The sequence below is a fragment of the Scomber scombrus genome, chromosome 15, assembly GCF_963691925.1.
Source record: "Scomber scombrus chromosome 15, fScoSco1.1, whole genome shotgun sequence".
In the NCBI taxonomy this organism is placed as follows: Eukaryota; Metazoa; Chordata; class Actinopteri; order Scombriformes; family Scombridae; genus Scomber; species Scomber scombrus.
Window position 1 is genome coordinate 15,026,670 of NC_084984.1, and position 23,625 is coordinate 15,050,294.

At 39.0% G+C, this 23,625-nt stretch overlaps 1 protein-coding gene across 1 annotated transcript in view; it reads left to right on the plus strand.

The window, feature by feature from the left end:
• The first annotated feature begins 691 nt into the window (after positions 1 to 691).
• Positions 692 to 23,625, plus strand: part of zfyve16 (zinc finger, FYVE domain containing 16) — a 37,906-nt gene continuing 14,972 nt past the window's right edge. The window contains exons 1-8 of the mRNA XM_062434495.1: positions 692 to 855; positions 5,101 to 5,221; positions 5,338 to 7,355; positions 9,143 to 9,239; positions 18,848 to 19,024; positions 19,155 to 19,291; positions 20,849 to 21,065; positions 22,313 to 22,435. Coding sequence (XP_062290479.1) covers positions 5,152 to 5,221; positions 5,338 to 7,355; positions 9,143 to 9,239; positions 18,848 to 19,024; positions 19,155 to 19,291; positions 20,849 to 21,065; positions 22,313 to 22,435 — 2,839 coding nt within the window. The 5' untranslated portion in view covers positions 692 to 855; positions 5,101 to 5,151. The remainder of the gene's footprint in view (positions 856 to 5,100; positions 5,222 to 5,337; positions 7,356 to 9,142; positions 9,240 to 18,847; positions 19,025 to 19,154; positions 19,292 to 20,848; positions 21,066 to 22,312; positions 22,436 to 23,625) is intronic.

Genomic DNA, 23,625 nt, shown 5'->3' on the forward strand with positions numbered 1-23,625 from the left:
TATGTGCAGTGTTTATGTGCAGTGTGTTTGTGTGAAGTGTTTATCTGCAGTGTGTATGTGCTGTGTTTGTTTGCAATATTTGTGTGCAGTGTGATTGTGTGCAGTGTTTATGTGCAGTGTTTATGTGCAGTGTTTGTATACAGTGTGTCAGTATACAGTGTGTTATATACAGTATGTTAGTATACAGTGTATTATATACAGTATGGTAGTATACAGTGTATTAGTATACAGTATGTTAGTATACAGTGTGTATGTGTATATAGTGTTAGTGAACAGTGTGATTGTGGTATAGTGTATTATATACAGTATGTTAATATACAGTGTATTATATACAGTGTGTTATATACAGTGTGTTAGTATACAGTGAATTATATACAGTATGTTAGTATATAGTGTATTATATACAGTGTGTTAGTATACAGTGTATTATATAGTGTTAGTATACAGTATGTATATAGTGTTAGTGAACAGTGGGCTATTAGTATACAGTGTATTATATACAGTGTGTTAGTATACAGTGTATTATATAGTGTTAGTATACAGTATGTATATAGTGTTAGTGAACAGTGGGCTATTAGTATACAGTGTATTATATACAGTGTGTTAGTGGGCTGTCTTCCAGCACTGAGCGGATCCTGTGACCTCCCGACAGTCTGTTCAAGATGGCCGCTTTGAGTGGAGCATTTACACATCTTCACTAAAGAAAAAAACACTCATCCAACCACCCAACAACACCGACAACAGCTTCTTCCTTTGAACAACTTCTTTACCGGCTCTTACCGCAGGATGAAACCGCCATACCGATGAGGAAGCTGAAGCATTACCGATGAGGAAGGCGTCGGGAGAATAAACCAGGTTAGCTAGCCTCTCTCTCTACTTTAGCCTGCTAACATCCCATAATAACTACACTAACAGGCCAATGTTAACTTTAATCTCTACACCTGCTGTGATAAAACATAAAACAACAGGTTGGCTGACTGTGTTTGTGTTTTAAAGGAGGTTATAGTTAGTTAGTTTCTAACTTAAGAGTCAAATCTTTGTTGTTGTGGTGAAAATGTGCAGCGTTGCTAAGGTTACCTGCTAACGTCAGTGGGTTAAAACGTTGCAAATTAAACTAAATCTAGCTTTTTATATATATAATAATGTAAATAAAGGTTTTATAGAGACATGACAAGTGTGATGTTTGTAGAGGATAGCTATAAAAGCATTAGTGGGAAGTACATGTACTCCAAATCGTGTATTTTAGCATGATTTTTAAGGTATTTTACTACTTTATACTTACACTCCTCTACATTTCAGAGGTAATTCTTATTATTTGACAGCTTTAGTTACTTTTCAGACACAATAGATGCTACAATAAGCTTTTTAATGGTCTAAAATTACTCATTACTAATGTTCAGAATAATAGACTGACAACTGGTCACTGTGGAAAATGATGAGGTACTTGAGTATTTTTACATTTTCTTCTACTTTATACTTACACTCCTCTACATTTCAGAGGTAATTCTTATTATTTGACAGCTTTAGTTACTTTTCAGACAGAATAGATAATATAACAAGCTTTTAAAGGGTCTAAAATTGATCATTACTCATAGTAAGTAACTAGACTGACGACTGGTTACTGTGGAATCTTAGTATTTTTACATTTTCTTCTGCTTTATACTTCCACTCCTCTATATTTTAGATGTAATTCTTATTATTTGACAGCTTTAGTTACTTTTCAGACGTAACAGATAACACACAAAGCTTTTTAGTGTCTATATTTACTTATTACTCATGGATGAATAGACTAACATGACAACTGGTTACTGTGGAACATTTGTATTTTTACATTTTCTTCTACTTTATACTTCCACTCCTCTACATTTCAGAGGTCATTTTTCATTCTTTTTGACAGCTTTAGTTACTTTTTAGACACAATATATAATATAACAAGCTTTTAAAGGGTCTAAAATTAATCATTACTCATAGTAAATAACTCGACTGATGACTGGTTACTGTGGAAAATTAGTCTTTTTACATTTTCTTCTACTATATACTTCCACTCCTCTACATTTCAGAAGTAATATTTATTATTTGACAGCTTTAGTTACTTTTTAGACACAATAGATGCTACAACAAGCTTTTAAAGGTTCAATAATTACTAATTACTCACAGTAAATAACTAGACTGAAGACTGGTTACTGTGGAAAATGAGTATTTTTACATTTTCTTCTGCCTCATACTTCCACTCCTCTACATTTCAGAGGTAATATTTATTATTTGACAGCGTTAGTTACTTTTCAGATGCAACAGATAACACACAAAGCTTTTTAAGTGTCTATATTTACTCATTACTCATGGATGAATAGACTAACATGACAACTGGTTACTGTGGAAAATGAGTATTTTTACATTTTCTTCTACTTTATACTTCCATTCCTCTACATTTCAGATGTAATTCTTATCATTTGACATCTTTAGTTACTTTTCAGGCACTATAGATAATATAACAAGCTTGTTAAGGGTCTAAAATGACTCATTACTCATGGATAAATAGACTAACATGACAGCTGGTTACTGTGGAAAATTATGATTTTCCTGTAAGACATGGATTTATTAGTAAGCCTGACTTCCTCATTCCCATCTATATTTGGCCTACATTTTAACCAGCTGTTGTGTGACTAACCAGCACATAGAAGTCTACTAATGGATGTGATAGGAATTAAAGTTGTTGGCTAAATTTACTATGTAGTCACAGGTTGGATGTTGTAGCTCTTTTTTACAACCCTAACGCTTCTGTATTGACACAGGTTTTGAAGTGTTTATTAGTTTGTTAGTCTGTAAAAAAGTCTCCAGTGCTTTTCTACACAGGTATATGAAGATAAATTAATACAAAAGATATATGGAGCAATGCGTCAGCTGATTATAAATCTCAGACACCTCCAATATAATCTGATTTATGCCATTTTTAGGTCCGATTCATTATAGCAGGAGCCTTTTTTTAAAAACTTAATTTAACTACTAAATTATCTATTGTTGGCTATGCTTAAACTGTATGAAGTATGGATTTTAAGTTATTTAATGGAAGCTGCTTGTCATTTTTTCACATTTAGTTTCCTCTTATCAAACAGCAGATTTTTTTTTTTAAGGCAGTATTTGATGTTTGCTTTCCTCTTTTAAAGTGAGTTATTTTAATCCATGAAAGATTGAACTATTTTTAATTCACAGTGTTATGGTTTAAAAATAACCTGTGTGTCAGTTTAGTATTTGTTGTTTTTTAAAAACATGCCAATCAGTGGATTCATATAGTTGTGTGAGGCTCTTAACTTTTTGGAAAGAAGAAGTGAGAAAGACGAGGATTCCCAGGAAGAGCTGTTTGGTTTTTCCCCCTCAGCGAATCTTAACGTGTGGTGATCAGTATCAAGTATGATTTGGCCTGGAGATTATTACGTTTATTATTGATTGTATAATTGAAGTTTAACCTTGTGAGAGTGAAAATATTATAGATCTACACATCAAAAGACTTGATGTAGACTATTGCCGACTCTTAGCTGCTGTACAGTGCTTTACGTAGAGTCCTACAGGGTCCACATGAATCCTTTAATAGTCTTAAAATGTCTTAAATTTAGTTGTTTTTTTTAAAAATATTCAAGGTCTAAAACAGTCTTAAAATGTCTGAAATGTTGTTCTTTAAAAAAATAGTTTTAAAAGCAGCATCAGGTTTGTTAAAATGTACATTTAGTATTTTTGTTGGTTTTATGTCATATGAAATGACAAAAGAAATACTGAATGCTCCTGAAAATGTCAAATGGTGTAACCACAAAAGAATGATAAATATTACATATTTTATCCACCTACAGTTTATTTAAGTGGACTTATACTAGTAATTACTTCATTTAAAAACATCAAATCAAAAGAAACATTTTTGGAGTATTTCTACATTGAAATAGTGAGTGTGACATATCCTAAAAACAACCATTTTTTCTAAATAATTTTTGTCAAATTTGTTAGAAAAAACATAGTGTTGCGTGCCAAAAGTGGATTATATTTATTCTGCATTTTAGTTTTCCTGTATATAATCAGATTTTTATGAAAAAAATACTGGTTACACCAATTGACACTGGGTTGCATCACGTCATTGACCCTTTCGTTAACTGAAATAAAAATAAAAATGATAGCTTTATTTAAAAAAACTACAATGAACAATGCAAAAACAAACTAAAACAATACAGCATTGCAGATAAAATCAGATTCATTCTGGATCTTAATGCCGACCATTTCAAGTTTTACTTTTGATTTAACTCCAGGTGATAATTACTGCACTCTGCTGTGGGTTGAGCATCATTAATAATTAAAGAATAAAATAATATAATGGTACCTTTTTAAATAAACAACATGACTTAGTAAACCATATTTGGTGTCATGTATTCTTTAATCCTTTTTCAGCTTCTACAAATGAAGGCTTTCCTCTTAAATATCTGAAAAACTAAAGACTAAAACTAACCTCAAACTAGTAAATTCCTCAAAATAAAAACTAATACTAAAACTAAACTTAAATAAACTAAATACAAATAAAAATTATTCACAGAAGCACTGACTGTTAACAAAAATCCTGTTTAGACGTTAAACATCCTCTGAAATCTCTTCCAACAACCAAGCCCCAAATATTTCCACATATGAAGATGAGCTAGACGTTTAAACTCAATTAACAGCTCAGAGTAACTCCTATAAAACGCCTGTCTCATCTTCAGTCTTTGTTATTATCTCCACAGATTTGAGGTGTGGTTGTTTACCTGCTAGTTATCAGATTAGGAAGTGTGATTATGTCAGCATGAAGCCTTCTGCCAATACATGCTGTCACCTTTTCTTTTTCATTCTTTTTCCTTATGTGAAGAAAAAAAGAAGAGTTTTCTGCAGCCTGAAGGATGAATAAACAAGAATGTGTAACTAAGTTAATGTTTAGAGAGCTGACCTACATTCTTCACCCTTACGGATGTTTTTTCCCTCCTTTCTTTTGTAAATGAAAGAGCAAATATGTTGAGATTAAAAGTGATATGTTCTTTTCTAAGAATTACAACAAGTCTTTTTTTGTTGTTTGTTTGTTTGTTTTATTTCTAGGAATTTGGAGAGGGGGGGGGGGTCAAGGGCCCTTTTTGTTTTAGCCCAGTTATGGACAGCTTCTTCAAGGCAGCAGTATGTGATCTGGACAAACTGCTCGATGACTTTGAGCTCAATACCGGTGAGAGTGATCACAAAAATACATGCACAGTGATGTCAGATCTATAGTTGTGAATGTGTGCGTTGTTGCAGAAAATAAAGAGGTCTAATGAAGTCTACATTTTTTTTTTATTACAGAGGAGCATGAATGCAAATCGGTGTTCCTGAAGCCGTCGTCATACCCCTTCTCCTCTCTCGGCCCTCAGTGTTTACCCTCCGAGGCGTCCGGCGTCCCGCCGAACCTCCCTGACCTTAACTCTCTCCATTATGGTTCTGCCACCAGCTGCACCGACAGCTCCGCCGCTGACAACGACAGAGAGCTCAAAGCTCAGCCTCTCACCGGAGTGGACCTCCTCTCCTCTGTGGATCGCAGGGCCACCAAAAGCTTGGCGCCTCCCTGCCCCGATCGCGCTCTGAAGCCGGTGTGCGACCTGGTGAACGACACGAGCTCGGCCATCCTGGTCCAAGCCAACAGCCATGATGCTTTCAGTGAGCTGGACGCTGTGGAGAAGCAGATGGAGGAGGAGCAGGATAAGGAGGAGGAGGAGGAGAAGCAGGTGGAGGAAAAGGAGGAGCTGCTCGTTGACTTCAGCAGCCCCGTTGCTTACGCACGCGGAGAGGAGCGAGGTGCGCCAAACAACAACAGCTGTAGAGACACTAAAGAGGAGCAAACCTCTGCAGGGGTTGGCGGGCAGGTCGGCGGATACTCGTCCTCGCTCTGCCTGCTGGACGTTATTCTCCCCGCTGCCGTGGAGACGGGCTGCGACTCCACAACAGATGAGTCACTGTCACTACACAACACCGAGTTGGCTGACGCACAGGAGAAGGATTGTTGTGAGGAGGAGGTGGCATGCATAAACCAAGCAGTGGAAGCTTCCTCTGAGCACTGTAAAGAAGGAGAAGGAGAAGAAGAAGAAGAAGAAGAAGAGGAGGGCGCCCTGCCTGCTGACGTCTGCACAGAAGCTACAACAAGCTCAGAGACTAAAGAGGATGAGTCAGAAGTAACCGTAGATGAATGTGAGGGGGAGACAGTGAACGCAGCGGCCTCAGAGAGCGAACCAGTGGGGCTGTCGTGCCTGCCCATCGCTGTGTCCATGTGTGGAGCTCTGGTGAGTCCAAACACAGAAGATGAGTCGGGGGAAGCGGCAGAGCAGTCGGAAGAGGCAGAGGCAGACTTCCTGGCGGCGTTGGAAACCAGGGAGGCGAGGTCTGGTTTAGAGGAAGCGGCCGATTCAGTTCTCCAGCAGCAGCTCGCAGGAGGCCGGCTGTCACCAGAGGGGCAGCATCTCTCTCCCGAACCCGTCGTCGTCCCTCCCTCCGCAGACCTTCCCTCCTCGTCCGATCGCTCTGAGCCCAGCCCGGTCGACCCTCCCGAGTTCGGCTTCGAGTACCTGCCGGAGAGCGACCAGGCGGAGCTGCTGGTCACGGACGAGGAGCTGGACGCCTTCCTGCAGGCGCACACGGAGGCGGAGCAGGGCCGAGGGATCTCCTGCTGCAGCGAGGGCCTGTCACGATCCAACGGGGGTCTGGAGGACGAGCAGCTGAGGATTTGTAGTCTGGCTTCTCCAGAAAGCGACAGAACAATGTGTGTTTCCGTGGAGGGGCGTTTAAACCCTGACGCTCCGTCATTATCGCAGGACTCTTGTCAAGAAGAGCCAGAAGTCTCCCACTCTACGACCAGCAACACTTTCCAGTCCCAGTACAGCGGTAGCTCCGATCAGCAGCTCTCCTATGGAGGAGCAAGACCTAAACAGCTACACTGCCAAACTGCAAGATCTCCACCAGCAGGGGAGGAAGAGGAAGAGGAGGAGGAGGATGAGGAGCAGGCCGGACCGAGCACAGCGGAGGATGAAGAGAGTTCTCCGACAAGCTCCGGTCTGGTAGAAGAGCGTTCCAACGTGAGCCCAACGTACGGCGCTCAGGAGCATCAGGAGTACAGCGTGGGGTACGACGAACTGTCCGAGCCCCCGCCGTACCCCGGGGAGTCGCCCACAGACGGAACGAGAGTGGTGAACTGGAAGAGAGAGGGGGGGGCGGAGGAGCCGGGGTGCAGGCAGCCAGCGTGGGTGCCTGACTCTGAAGCTCCCAACTGTATGAACTGCTACCAGAGGTTCACGTTTACCAAGAGGAGGCATCACTGTCGAGCCTGCGGGAAGGTACGTCGGTCAACTTCATCATCATTTAATTTATCTTGTTTTATAGCTGGGATGATTTATGTTAAAACTCAATCAATGGTGAGACATAAATACAAGTGTAAAAGCTCAAGAACACAGTTTTGAGTGTTAAAGCTGCAATAATTAGATGATTAATCTATAAATCGATCAGGAGGAAATTAATAAGCTGCTGTTTTGATGATCAATTAATCTTTTCAGTCAATTTTCAGGCAAAAAAAAGCCAAATATTTGTTAGTTTTAGCTGCTTAAATGTGAGAAAGTTGCTGCTTTTCTTTGTTATAGAGGATAAAAATAAAAATATTGTTGAGTTTTAGACTGCTGGTCAGAAAAAAAGGGGGAATTTGAAGATGTGGCCTTGGACTTCAGGGAATTTTTCATTATTTTCTAACATTTTTTAGATCATTAACGATTAATCCATTAAATCGAGGAACTTATCAGCAGGTTATTCACACAAAACAGAAAAAAAGGGTATTTGAAGACGTCACCTTGGCTTATGGTAAACTGTAAAAGACACGTTTAGATACTTTAACACTTCATACAACACATAAAAAGTGTTTATACCAAATGTTGAGCCACAGATGTGTTTAGAAAGCATCAATAGTCGATCTGACTGATCAATAAATGTGTTTAAACCTTGATTCATGTTTCAGAGAGCAGAGAGAGTGTATTTTTTAGCTTTCACACCACTAAACATCTCCTATCACACAATATCATGTCCTATTTTACCTAAGACATGAAAATATAACATAGCAATAATGATTGAAATGTTATTTTATATGTAAAGTGAAAATGGAACTGTGGGGTTTATTGTATAACCATTAGAGCCATCAGTCTTCACTGCTATATCATAAAAAGAAATCCTCATAACAACTATCTTATTAAAACTATTAACTATTCATTTCACTAAAACACATGTCAATAGATACGGAGATAATTTGACCCAGAACAGCCTCAATGGACAGACATTTGTAGCACCTGTACAAAAGTATAACAAAGTATTTTTGTGCATTTTGGGCCACTTTTAGGAAAAAGTTGTCACATTTCAGAAATAAAAAATGACATTTGGGGTGTTTTTACAGCTGTTAAATGTTGTAAAATGGGTCAAACTTCCTTTTTATATATTTTCCCCAGGACCCAAAATATAAACTAGCTTTCTTTGTAATAATGATCTTTTTAAAGTTGCTTCAGATATGATTGAAATAGTCTGTTCTTTTCTATAAATACTTAAACAGACTAAATTTACCAAAACAATGAAAATCAACTTCTCTTTTTACCCTTATTGTTCTTTTTTTCCTCCTTCTTCTATTTTTATAAAGGGAGAAATAAAACAAGAAAAAGGACATTATCTGAAGTCAAATAAAAGTGAAAGTTGTGTTTTATAAAGTTGAACACAGATTTCGTCCCAGCTACAGATATAGAGCCTCACGGCAGCAGAGAGCAACGAGTCAGCAGCAGCAGCAGCAGCAGCTCTCTCCTATAGATCTCTAACTGAGGCCATGTGTGCTAAAGCTGGACTTAAATCCTTTAAGGCCACTGATTAAAATAGCGTCACACACACAGAGAGAGAGAGAGAGGGGACAGTTTAAGATGTGTTATTATTGTTCACACAGCTCGACCTGCTGCTGCTTAACTAGCCAGACACTAGAGATGTGTAGATCAACTTTAAACTTACTTAAATTAATATTAATGTGAGTTTCCTGTCAGTGAGAGATGTTGTGCGGCACATCTGTCTCGTCATCCTCTCTCTCTCTCTCTTTCCGCTGTGGCAGGTTTATTGTGCCGTGTGCTGCAACAGGAAGTGTAAGCTGAAGTATCTGGACAAAGAGGCTCGCGTGTGCGTCATCTGCTTTGATAGCATACACAGAGGTAAGCCCCCCCGAAATCATCTGGTCACGCCGCACGCAAAAAAAGGTTCACTTATTTTTTCTACAGACGCACGACTAACAAGACCTAACTCTAAACCACTCTGTGTGTGTTAATATGGTTTAATATGGTATTTGTAACTCTTTATTCTTTTAAACCATCATCAGTTGTAAGTTATTCTCTTTATATACAGTACTGTGCAAAAGTCTTAGGCTTCCACCAACATATATACACAAAATGTAATGTTAATTATTATATATTATTATTAACCTTCGTGTCGTCCTCCCGTCTGTTTTGACTGTTCCTTCCTTCCTTCCTTCCTTCCTTCCTTCCTTCCTTCCTTCCTTCCTTCCTTCCTTCCTTCCTTCCTTCCTTCCTTCCTTCCTTCCTTCCATCCTTCCTTCCTCCCTCCTTTCCTTCCTTCTTCCTCCCTTCCTTCCTTCCTCCTTCCCTCCCTTCCTTCCTTCTTCATCCCTTCCTTCCTTGACTCAAGGACAACAGGAGGGTTATTTAAGGTTAATTTCCATTTAGGTTTAAGAGAGCCTGGTTCCTGCTATTGCTCAAGTATACTCAATACTTGCTGCTTTAGCCTATAGAAGCTGTTTTCTTTTCTATTTTTTTACTGTTTTTTTAAATACTACATACACATTTCCTGTATTTTCGGATTGTATCTATCTATAAATGACAGGAACGTCTGTCTGTCTGTTATTCGCATATCTCCTGAACCGTTCATCCAATTGATTTCAAACGTGACATGTGTCTTGCTACGGGCTCAAGTATGTGCAGTGCCAAGTTTGACGTTGTTTGGATAAGAAATGTAAAAGATATAGATAAATATATCGGTAAAAAGAAGCACACATTGAGCTGTTGCCCCTCTAGCCGCTGGCCACTCCTCCTCTCACACAGCACACTGAGCACAGCACAGGACCAGGATCGCTCTGATAAGCAGTAACACAGAGCGTATCAGGTCGCTTTGCTCTCACACTCGCTGCATTAATAGTCGCACACACACACACACACACACACACACACACACACACACACACACACACACACACACACACACACACACACGGTCACAGTCACTCTCTAGCATGTGCTCTTGCTTGCACGCTCCAGATTCCGGCAGATTGGATCTCATTTACGGGCGTCAAGGAGCCGCTATCAATATGCGGGAGAGTTGGGATGTCTGACTTTTTAGTAAAAACACACGCAATAAACAGATTTTGCACGGGCACTGCACTAGTTCTAATAAATAGACTGAGAAATAATTATATATATGGTCATTATAGCATTGCTAAAACAACAAATCCAATGGTGGCCTAAGACTTTTGCACAGTTTTGTATATTTGGCTCAGTGACAAATAAGGGTTGGCAAGATGAGCAATTCAATGTTAAAAACTAGTTTTAAAAGCAGCATCAGGTTTGTTAAAATGTACATTTAGTATTTGTTGTATTAGTTGGTTTTATATAATTTTAAATGAAATTTGCACTTTCAGCTCATTATTTTGACTTCTCAGATGTGTTTTTTTTTGTTCAGCCTCGCTCTCATTAGCAGCGATATTTCATCATCATCATCACAGCAAACAGACACAGTTGGCAACTTAGCTGGTGAAGCATTCGGAAGCTTACGAGCGAAATATTTCCCCTCAGGAGTTAGCGGGGATGGGGGGGGGGGGGGAATAGAAGCTTAAATGAGAGTAAATATTGGAATTTATCAGCTGGACACAAACACGACTATAGATGAATGATGATGTTGGTTTGAAGCTGCTGCTGTTTGTATGTATGTTTTCCCACTACCATAAAAGAGAAACACAGACAGTAAAAAGGTAGAAATATAAATACATACAGACAGTGCATGTGTGAGTATATCAAATACAGATCTATATACATAAAAACCTTCGTTCACAGACATGTTTTAGATCATCTTTGATACATGAGACAGAAATGGTCGCCACATATAATCAAAGGTTGCAGAAGTGAGATGAACAGTATGTTGAATCTTCTCCAAGTGTAGTAAGTTGATGACTTATACAAGCCAAACTTTGAAAGAAGGCACATCTAGGGTTGCAAACTTTCCATGGGAATTACCAGGAATATTTGTGAATTAATGGAAATTAACAGGAAATGTATAAACAGCATGTTAGCCTACAACAGGGAACTTAAATGTAGTTAGAAAAAGAACATCTTGTATCATAATCTTGGTTAAAACAATCAGATTTAATGTAGATATAGTTGAATATCTTCCTTGTTCCTCCACATGCACATAGCACATGACTTACTGCAGGGCTTCACCTCCAACATGCACTGTGCACTCCTCCATCACATGCACATGATCTCTAGAAGGTGAAAATGTAATTGCTATAATATATATGTGGATATTTTACTCTTCTACACTGTTTTTGTTGTTCAATTGAAGAACTGATTGAAGTTGTAATCACAAATAAATCAGTCAAAATGTCTTTAAAAAAAATGTGTATTAGTTTGCATGTCTGCTTATGACAATGAAATGTTTATATTAATGTTTGTATACAGTTGATACAGTTTGTAAATGTGTAAATTACCTCAAATTTCCAGTTAAGTCGAATACATTCCGATATATTCCCATAATTCCCGTGTAAAATTTCCAATTTAAGATAAGATAAGATAATAGATTTTTATTTGTCATTCAGATCATATGCAATGGCTCAAAATAGTACAGAATATTTTTAAAAAGTGCTGCTATTAAAAACAATAAAAATGTGGAAATTAAAAAGAATATTTCCAAAATTCCCAAGCTTAACTTCCCATGGAAAGTTTCCAGAAATTTACCAGGAATTTATCAGAAATTTTCCAAACCCCTTTGCATCTTTTCCAAAGTGTTAAAATATTCCTTTTTTGCAGTAATCATAAAATATTGTGTTTTGTTGGAGCTCCGTCCAGGATGTTAGTGTTTCTACTGATCCTCCTCTCTGACTGGAAGTGACTAAAAAACCCTCAAATAAAACTAGTTTAATATCTTATAGATAAAAACACCCCCCCCCCCCCCCCCCCTCTCTCTAAGAGCTTTTACCGCATCTGTATGGTGATGAATATATTAACAGCTTTTCATTCTTTTAAACCCTCGAGTCATCTTCCTTTTTTTTTTTTACTTAAAATAGACTCAACTCACTAAGTTATTTAAACTTGATAACATTAACATTTTTCATGATGAATATTTAAGGCCACAAAAAAACTGTCCTTTTTAAAAAAAAAAAAAAAAAAAAAAAGTAGCTCCAGGGGGCTTTTCTCCTTTTCTTCTTCTTTTCTTCTCATGACCCTGTGAACATTTATTAAAAATAAAAATGATCAGGAATTTCTGTCTTTTTTTCTCCAGCATGTCGGCTCCTCTTCTGTTGTTTCTAAGTTCTGTGGTTTTACTTATGCGCTTTGATGATAAAAGGCAGAGAGAGAGGCGCCTTTTTATAGTTAAAAGACTGCAGCAGGGATGGAGAGAGAGAGAGAGAGAGAGAGAGAGGGGAGGAGGGAGAAGATGGATGGAGAAAGCTGGTGAGAGGGGAGGAGAGTTATAGCAGGACATTGGCATTTGTCCTTGATTGTGTGTGTGTGTGGATACAGGACCCGCCTAACGCAGTAGACATGTGATGCTCACACACACACACACACACACACACACACACACACACACACACACACACACACACACACACCATCTAAATTAAGAAGAAGGAGGTGATCCACTTTCTGTAGCCGGCGGTTTGCTCGAGCGGTGCGATGCGATCCTCCTCTTTCCTCTTTCCTCTCCTCTCCGTCACCCCTCCGTCCTCTCTCTCTCTCTCCACATCCGTGTGTCAAAGCGTACCGCACACGCACACATGCACACACACACACACACACGCACACGCACACACGCCCAGCCTGACGCTAACATGCTATTAAAGGCTAACAACAGACAGACATAGAGGAGAGAGGAGGGAGAAAGAGAGAGAGAGAGAAATGAACGAGGAGCAGCTTCAGAGCTTCAGGGAGGCTGTGATGACAAGTGTTTTAAAGTCAGACTGAGGATGATGAGGATGATGATGAAGTGGACTGGTTGAGTTTTAGCAGAGGGGGGAAAGATGAGGATGATGAGGATGAGGTAAGATGCATCTGACTTATTAATCAATAGACTGGTGTTGTTGTTGTTGTTGTTGTTGTTGTGTTTTTAGTCCATTTAAATAAAGTCAACGCTCATTTCTAGTTGATTTTTTGCTAACTACGAATATTTATATAAGTTTGTGTTACACTTAAAAATGAGGTCAGCGTTGTGGTTTTTTTTTGCTTGTACTTGAGGTGACCCCCTCCTCTCCTCTCCACCCCCCTCCTGTACTGCATGACTTTTTTTTTGTGCCTTGTCATCCTTTCCTTTCAGAGCAAGGTGAAACAACTCTCAAGGGGACTTTTTTCTTTTTTTAACTAACAAGAGTCAGAATAATCCTATCATATTTGGTGTGTGTGTGTGTGTATGTGTGTGTGCTTCCTTCCTACCCCCCCTTTTTTAAATTTGTAAGCCACACACTGTAGTTGTTGTTGTCAGTTTATATACCGACCCGGATCAATGTAAAGGATCTATGATGCTTAATCAATGTAATGTAAACGAGTGAGTGCTGCGACATCAGCATTTTTTACGGGACTGTGTGCAAACCTCTCAAGTCATAACCAGCTTTTCTTTTTTTTTCTTTTTTCTTTCCTGGAAGTCACAACTCACCTCAGTCCTGTTTTGTAATAACCTTTTTATTCATCTCTTCATCTGCTCCGTGTTTAATGAACTGCAGGTGGAGCTGATTGAAGCTTTTAAATGTGATTAGTTAGTGTTTTAGTGTATTGAAAACAAGGAAATGTATTCACAGGAATCTTTACTGCAATATTTTACTCATACGTCATTAACTGATTAACCCTTACATACTGTTCAGATCACATTTATTTTTAACATTTGAGAGCTGTAAAAACACCATATACACATTTCTTTTAGCCAGAGTTTGACCCACAGTATACAGAAATAGAAATAAAATGCATTACTTTTTTATTTTTGTGCAGCTGATACACGTTTATTTACAATTTTCCAAAATCAGCATGCTACGATGGCGTATTAGGGACATATATGTAAAAAAAATTAAGAAAATAATAAAAAAGATACTGACCTGGAGGAGGGGGCATAGTATTTCGAGAAAAAATCAGATATTAAAGTCGTAAATTTACACAAAAAAAAAACAAACTCTGATATTGATAAGAGAAAAAAACTGACAAATTTATGAGGAAGAAAAAAACTGGGATATTCTTTGACATAAATTTGCAAATTTATGAGAAAAATACTTTGCAACACTCGAAATACGTTTCTTGTCGTGCATTATGCTGCTGTGGAAGAACTGATTAAAATGTTACTTTTCAGTTGGATTTAGCAATAAGGAGATACTACCCAGAATCACCAGATCATCCTAAGCAAGACGTTGTATTTCTCATAAATTTGTAAGTTTTCTTTCTCCCAAATTTTCTACTTTATAATAGCAAATAGTATCCGAGTTTTTTTCTTGTAAATTTACAACTTTAATCTCAGAAATTGAGATTTTTTTTTCTCCAAATATTACCTTCTCCTTCTCCAGGTCAATATTTATTTATTTTTTACATATATGGTCCTTATACGCCGTCGTAGCATTCAAACATGTTTGTTGTATTCATCATATTCTATAAAATGTTCTCCTGAACTGTAAAATAGTGATTGTAAATGTCTTTTAATCAAGCAGGAGGATTAATCAAACATTAATTAATGACTGATGGGGGATTTTATGATTGTGAATTAGTGTAGAGACTAATTATGAGTCAGAATATGAACAGTATGTGAAGGTTAATGATAAACACAATTTAGTTATTACAGTAATCACACATCTGTCACATCTGCCTGCAGCGAGCGGCCGTTCTCTGTGATGATCCGGTTCTTCATCCGATCTGATATTTGACCACTTTGCACAAAAAAAGAAAAAAAAAAAAAAAAAAAAAAATATATATATATATATATATATATATATATATATATATATATATAACCTTCATCTTCAGTGACAGTCGCTTCGGGCTTAATCCTCTTTTCTTTCTTCATTCATTCTGTCATCAGTAAAACCTCCGATGTAAAAGAAAGCTGACATAGACAAAAGCTGATAACAGAGAAACGAAATGTCACTTTAACCTTTTTGTGGAACTATTTAAACACCAGATTATTGTTAGAGATGATTTAAGGAGTAAAAAGGAGCTTAACTGAATGAAATGAAGGGATAACACAGGTGTCATATGTGTCTACAGGAATATATTAGCACTGTTTTACTGCATTCAGCTGTTTTGACCACTAAAAGAAGAGAAAATAAACATTTAAAAACAACCTCACAGCAACAATCAGTCGGTTAATGAAGCTCTCCATCACTATGCGCTTGGTGCTTAAAGTGCAATCAATCCATTTGGAGCTGAGAGCGGCTGCGTCTGAGAGAGTGGTCGAACTTACACAGTAAGTCATCGATCATCAGTGGAGAGCTGGACACTGTTAGAGGTTTTAATTTAACCCTCCTGTTGTCCGGGAGTTAAGGAAGGAAGGGAAGGGAGGAAGGTAGAAAGGGAGGAAAGGAAAGGAAAGAAGAAAGGAAGGAAGGAAGGACAGAGGAAATAAGGAGGGAAGGAAGGTAGGAGGGATGGAGGGAGAAAGGAAAAGAGGAAGGGAGGAAGAAGGAAGGAAAGGAGGAAGAAGGAAGGAAAGGAGGGAGGGAACAAGGAAAGGAGGAAGGAAGGGAGGAAAGGAAAGAAGGAAGGGAGAAAGGTAGGAGGGAGGGAGGGAGAAAGGAAAAGAGGAAGGGTGGAAGGAAGGACAAAGGAAAGAAGGAAGGGAGGAAGGTAGGGGTGAGGAGGGGATGGAGGAAGGATAACGGAAGGGAGGAAAGAGAGGAAGGAAAAAAAGAGAGAAGGAGGGAGGAAGGACAGATGGAAGGAAGGAAGGGAGGAAAGAAGGAACAGTCAAAACAGACGGGGTCAATTTGACCCGGGAGGACGACACGAGAGGAGACACAGGTTAAAGGCCTACACTTTAACTTAAACACCAGACAGTTTGAGGAAAAAATGTATTTAATAACAAACAAAGAATGAAGGAAATCTCATTCACATCAGGATATTTCTTTTACAAGAGAGACCTGAGAACAGATATCATAAACACAAGATCACAATAAGACAGTTAATCCACTCAAAACAACTAGTGTGTCTAACTTGAAGCTGTGTAGTAGTTTCTTTCAGTACTGAGGTGCATCGTACCAGAAACCAGCCAATAAGGAGTGTGACTTATTGTCTTTCACGCTCTGGAAACACACTCTGCAACTTCAGACCATTCACTGGCAGTTCATTTATTTTCAGGTTCAGGAGCCTGACTGCTTGGGGGAAGAAACTGTTAAGCAGTCTTGTTGTTCTGGAGCAGATGCTTCTGTACCTTTTCCCTGATATCATAAGGGAGAAAAGGCTGTGGGAGGGATGAGAGGAGTCTTTAGTGATACTGCAGGCTCTGCTAATGCAGCATTGGTTGTAAGTGTCCAGCAGGGATGGCAGCGAGGCACCGATGATCTTTTCTGCCGTTCTCACTATGGCTACGTAATGCCGCCAACTAAATATGCGCAGTAGTGTTTCCCACTCGGCCCACAGACTTTACATTGTGATTTTTCTCGGCTTTTACAAATATAAAACCTCCATGCATCAAAAATTTATAACAGAGAGAGTCATAATTGAGCTTGTTTGCAGTTCGAGGTGTCCTGTTAACAGTTTTACAGATGTCTCTTTTACAGATGTGGTCTATGGGAGAAAATGCTTTTTGGGCTGCAGGTGGATTCTTTTGTTTTTAGCTGCAATGCCACGAGTGACCACTGGGGGAAATCGTCTAACGGCTGAGCGGCTGAGCCTTATTCATCCATGCTAAGGCTTATCTTACTGAGAACACCGAGCTGTACACACTAGCTACTTAAATTAAATTGTGCTGACAGGACAGGCATCATAATCAAGTTACGTTAAATTTACTGACATGTTGCAATAATCTAATCCAGTCTAATCTAATCCAAGCAAAGCTGTCAGCCAAACACATGACAGACATTAATTCCTCAAATGTTATTAATGGAGCAATAATTTCCGAAGTGACCACTTGCTGACTTATTATGGGGCCTGAATTTAGAGATTGAGACTCTTTTAAGAAAACACTGATTTAGTATTTCTAGAAAGAAGTTAATGCTTTTTTAATGGGAGTCAATTGGAGTATCTGCTAGCATCGCATCACACTTTTTAAGGTACTTTCACATCGACATGGTGTTGCCACTAAAGCCAAACTGCATTTCGGCAACTTAGATATTGATGTCTTATAAATGAAGACACAGGTACGCTGCTCATTCTACATAGCAGTAAAGACCATCCAACCTTTTCATATAACTCTCAGTGGTACATGAATGAAACTGCACTGTGTCCAGTTTTTTAACCTCCTGCAACCCTGCGTCACATTACATTTTGGGTTTGCTGGACCTTATACTTCATTTTATTTAACTTTGACCTGTTGTACTCATTCATACATACATTTGTGCGCCACCTAGTGGCAGCAAAAGCACATTACAGTATACAAATCAGTGTAGAAACAGGACGGCAGTATCTTGGCCAAGTCGATCAACAGCTGATCCCCGGATAAAAGTGGACCGGGTACAAAACCTTATCAAAGTTTATGGTTGAAACTTGTTTATTTTTGCTAAATAACATTTATAGTTTGATATTCTGATATACCAATTTGACTAATTTTAGCAACAAGCTATGACACTGCTAATCAGGAAATACTAAAGGGCATTAGGACTTTAATGTCGTTGGTGTAAATGTGTAGGAAATAAATAGTTTTATACACTGGTGAATTAATTGTGTCATACAATAAAATAAATCCATTGTGCCCATATGAGGACGATGCCAGTTTTGGTACTTATCCGGTCCCACTAGGGCTGGGCGATTATGGCAAAAACTTTTAACTTCGATTACGACGAATGAACGATTATGTATTTTCACAGTTTCTTTTATTTTGTATTTTACACTGCTGCCCTCACACAATATTTTGTGATATTTTCACACATGAGTATCTTTAGGGAGTGAAAATAAGGATGTTTTAAGGTGTGACGCTGTGGTTAATGTCTAGTTTACTTGATTAGAACTATGAAAAGATCATGGTTTGGGTTAAAATGATGAAGATATGCAACCTTTACTGTCATGGCAACAGTGAACACCACGATTAATTGACATGAGCAAGATTAAGTCGATTAGAGTTTATAAATGTCGGTTTCGATTATTTTTCGATTAATTGCCCAGCCCTTGGTCCCACTAATCCCAAATATGTAGGAGAAATTAAAAATGCATACCAAATAAAAGCTGGAGTCTCAGGAGGTTAAGGGTAATGACAGCAGTAAAGGACATCTCCATAATCCAGTGTAGATAATGTGGTAAAAAACACAACAAAACGAGCTTTGTTGTGTCCCATTAAAATCCGATTTGAATTTTCTGCTAATATATCGTCCTCTTTCACTTCTCTCTCTCTCTCTCTCTCTCTCCCCCTGTAGCCCAGGCCCTGGAGCGGATGATGAGTCCAACGGGTCCCAGCCCAAACCCCAACGTCCCATCTGAGTACTGCAGCACCATCCCCCCTTTGCAGCAGGCCCGAGCCGCCGGCACGCTCAACTCTCCTCCGCCTACCGTCATGGTGCCTGTGTCCGTTCTCAAACACCCAAGCAACGACAGTATGACTCCTCTCTTGCACTACTGTACATCGTCTAAACTTTTGCTTCTAGTTTGTTTTTCTTGAGCTGTCTCCCCCTTTTTGTTTTTTTTTGTTTTTTTAAAGTCCTCCGTTGTCCTCGTTTTTATCAGGTTGTCCTCGTGAACAGAAGCGTGTGTGGTTTGCAGACGGCATCCTGCCTAACGGTGAGGTGGCAGACACCACCAAGCTGTCGGTGACGAGCCGCAGGAGCTCACAGGAGTTTAATGTCTCACCGGACCAAACATCAGTAAGACGAATATATAATCATCCACACAGTTTAGACAGAGAAACACTTCATTCTTCATTCGCTGTCTCAAATCTCATACTTTACTATATTTACACTTTATATTTTGAGTGCATAAGTGTGTTCACAATGGGAAGTATGGAAAAATGCAAGATGAGTACACGGATGGTGCACTCAAAACTAGAGCCAACCAATGCCGATATTAGGGAGTAAAAAAAATCCCAATATCGATATTTACAGTACCGGTCAAAAGTTTGCACACACTTTCTCATTGATGTGAATGGGAAGGTGTGTCCAAACTTTGAGTGGTACTGTATATTGGCCGATAAAACCTCCTTTACATATCTTGGTCACAACCATATTTGAGGGATCATTACAAAAACAATGTGAGTATATACAGTATATATATATATATTTATATGAACTCAAAAAAAATTTGGAGGCCGTGATATTTTACAGTCCAACAAACTTTAATTAACAAAACTGAATAAAGAAAATCAGACAAACAAAAAAAACATGCACCAAAAAAAGTAGGGTCGCATTTACATAAAATGCTGCCTATATAAGATTCAAAACACATAAAAGCACATTTCTGACAACATATTCACCGATACAGATATATCTGTCATAAGGTCAATATCAGCCGATAACATCAGCTTACCGACATATCAGTTAGTAGGTTTATTGGGTTAATTTAGCAGTCTGTAATGATTTTTGAGACAACACTATTGGCACTTTTCTACTATACAGTTCTAGCACTACTCGGCTCGATTTGCTACCAGGAACCTTTTCCATTACTTCATAGTTCCTCCTCAACTTGGGCGGGTCGTCATAACGGCTGCATGAAACTGCTGTGACGTCGTTTTATATGCGACACAAACACATAAACAATGGAGTTAATGGAGGCGATGGTGTACTTGCTGCTGTATGAGGCTTTCTGTCACACACAAAGCAAGAGAAGAGAAACTAATCGCTGTAACGCTGTTGCCGGTATTTAAAAATGCCGGGTTTGATTCTTGTGTGGGACGGCTCATGACTCTTCCAGTGACTCTCTGACCAATCAGTGGCCGGCAGTCTGTTGACGTCACATTTTAGTATCGGCTCGGCTCGCTTGGAACCTCGGCAGAGCAGCTACTAAAAAAGTACCAGGCACCAGGTACTATCCCTGATGGAAACGGAAATAAAAACCGAGTCGAGTGGTGCTAGAACTGTATAGTGGAAAGCCCAATAACGGGTTGAAATTTAAGCACTATGCTAGGAAGTACATAATGTACACAGGGTACTAAGAGAAGTATGTGATTTGAGACACAGTGCTAGATTTTACTTTTTCCATTAAAAACTATGTGTTTCTCTGACAATGTGGCTAATAGGCAATTTCTCTGCCTCACTGAGCTTTCTACAAATATATAAATATTTAAGTTTTGTGACCAGTAAAAACGACTAAATTAACTTATGTATTAGTCAGGTAACTGTGCTAACATTATCTTGGTTTTATAGTTTAGATCTGTGGTATAATTGAGTATAACTGGCACCAGACAGTAATCGACCGTCTCATTTCAGCCGAGCTCAGCAGGGTCAGAGGTCGGAGTCGGTAACTCGCCGACCCCCGAGGCGTCTGCTGTGGTAGAGGTGTTGCGCCCCCCGGTGTCGGGACCCTGGGACTACGCCCTGCTCTCTGGGATCGGCTCTTCAGTGAAGAGGATTCCCAGTCTGCTGTCGGATAACGAGGACGAGCTCCCTCCTCTGCTCATCACCACCGGGGAGGACGAAGCTGGAGGTGTGTGTGTGTGTTTGTTTTCATTGTATTTACACAGTTTCATCCATTTATATTAACTTACACACATATAACTTTCACATTTAAGTGTTTGTTATTAGTCTTTGGAGCCATTTCTTAACCTTTGTGTCGTCCTCCGGGGTCAAATTGACCCCCGTCTGTTTTGACTGTTCCTTCTTTCCTTCCTCCATCCCCCTTTCTTCCTTCCTTCTGTCCTTCCTCCCTTCCTTCTTTCCTTCCCTCCTTCCTTCCTTCCTTTCCTTCCTCACTTCATTCTTTCCTTCTTTCCTTCCTCCCTCCCTCCTTCTCTCTTTCTTCCCCCCCTACTTTCCTCCCTTCCTCTTTTCCTTTCTCCCTCCCTCCTTCCTTACTTATTTCCTCCCTCCCTCCTTCTCTCTTTCTTTCCTCCCCCCTACCTTCCTTCTTTCCTCTGCCCTTCATTCCTTACTTCCTCCTTTCCTCTTTTCCTTTCTCCCTCCCTCCCTCCCTCCTTCCTTCTTTCCTCCCTCCCTCCTACCTTCCTTCCCTCCTTCCTTCCTCCCTCCCTCCTTTCCTTCCTTCTTCCTTCCTCCCTCCCTCCCTCCCTCCCTCCCTCCCTCCTTTCCTTCCTTCTTCCTCCTTGCCTTCCTTGACTCGAGGACAAACTACCATAAGCTTTGTCTTTATAATGAAGGAATATGTCACCCAGTGAAGCAGTGTGACTCACTTATGTGTTTTTAATATAGTTTTTGGAACAATATATATCAGACTTTAGATACACACATTATACTTGTTAGTAGATCGGTTCATTGTTGGTTTGGATCCAATTATGAGATTAGTTGACAATAAGAAAAACTTAAAAAATCAACATATTTAACCTTTAATGTAATTCAGTTTAAAGCTTCTACTTTTCTATCTTTTTAAAATAGGTACAGATACCAGCTTTCCTCTTCAAATGTGATGTTTGCACAGTTTCATCCATTTATAACAACTTAAAGACTTGTACCTCTTTATCTACAGCACCAGCATAAGCGTATATATTTAGTCTTGGGAGCCGTTTATGTGACCAAACTCTTTATAATGAACCACACTGATGTATTTTTAATAGTTTTAAACAACAACAAAGATCTACAGCACAGATTAATATGAAACATCAGACTTTGGATCAGTTAATTGTTGGTTTGCAGCCTTTTCCTTTAACTCTCACACTATCACTTGCTATTATATGCATGAATCTCATCGTGTGCTCTCTGCTGTGTTTCTTTTTTCAGATGTTTTTGTTGAGGAGAGTCCCGCTCCCTGTCAGATCCTGCACTTATTAGAGGAGGGGGGGCCTCGTCCGTTAACGTTTGTCCTGAACGCCAACCTGTTAGTCAACGTCAAACTGGTCACATGTGAGTAAAATGATAACTTTAATAATTATAATAATGATAATAATAATAACCTTCCTCCTCATGTCTTGGGTTATCTTTTGGATGCTTCCTACATATATACTGCATATATTCGATAAGTATGAGTACGAAAAATGTCTTTAGTAGAGCTTGATATTATCGGCCTGTATCAGATTTATCGGTATCAGTGAATATGTAGTCCAATATGTGCCAAAATTTATTTTTTAAAGTCATATAGGCAGCTTTTTATGTATACTTGATCATTCAAATTTCATATAAATGCATGTTTTTTTTTTTATTGTTCTGTGTGTTTATTTTAAAATTCGTAGTTAATTATAATGATTATATTTTACAGTGAAGTTTACAGTTTGATGATGAACTGATTTTATCATTTTATACAATAATGCTTATCCTTCTGTGACGTTTTGGGTTTGCTGGACCTTATTCTTCATTCTGCTTAACTTTGACACGTTGACCTCATTCGTTAACACGTTTTTGTGCCACCTAGTGGTAAAAAAAGCACAATACAGTGTAAAAATCTGTGTAAAAACCAGGCGGTCCTCTGAATTAATTCTAAACTGCATAATAACTGCGACCGTTTTGTGTTCAAAAAGACTTCGGTCTCTATACAAGTCAATGGGGAATTCACCAACTTCTCACTTGATTTCTAACCTCAGTAAATGTTTTCAAAATGTGTCCATGGTCTCAATCGCTAGTTTAAAGCCTTCTTCAATGCAGTATGATGTTCATTTGTGAAATTTTGGCCTCCCTGATTTTATATTTGACGATAAAGCAGGGTATGCATTAGGGCGTGGCTACGTCGTGATTGACAGGTTGATTGGTTCACAGGTTCAGGAGGGCGCCTCATGCTCCTCCTTATGCCCATATAAGTAGAATCCGTGTTTTTAATTTTCCCGGCATGCACCGGAAATTTTAAAGATGGCGCTGCTCAGATCCGATGCTATTGGCCTCCGAGCAGCAGTCCACAAACCAATGGGTGACGTCACGGATGTTATGTCCATTTTCTTATATACAGTCTATGGTTTGGCCAAGTTGATCCTCGGATGAAAGTGGACCTGGTACAAAAACAGTATCAGATTTTATGTTAATTAATGCTAAATAATATTTGTAGTCTGATACGCTGTACAAATGTAATTAATTTTACCCAACAGCAGCAAGCTACGACACTGCTA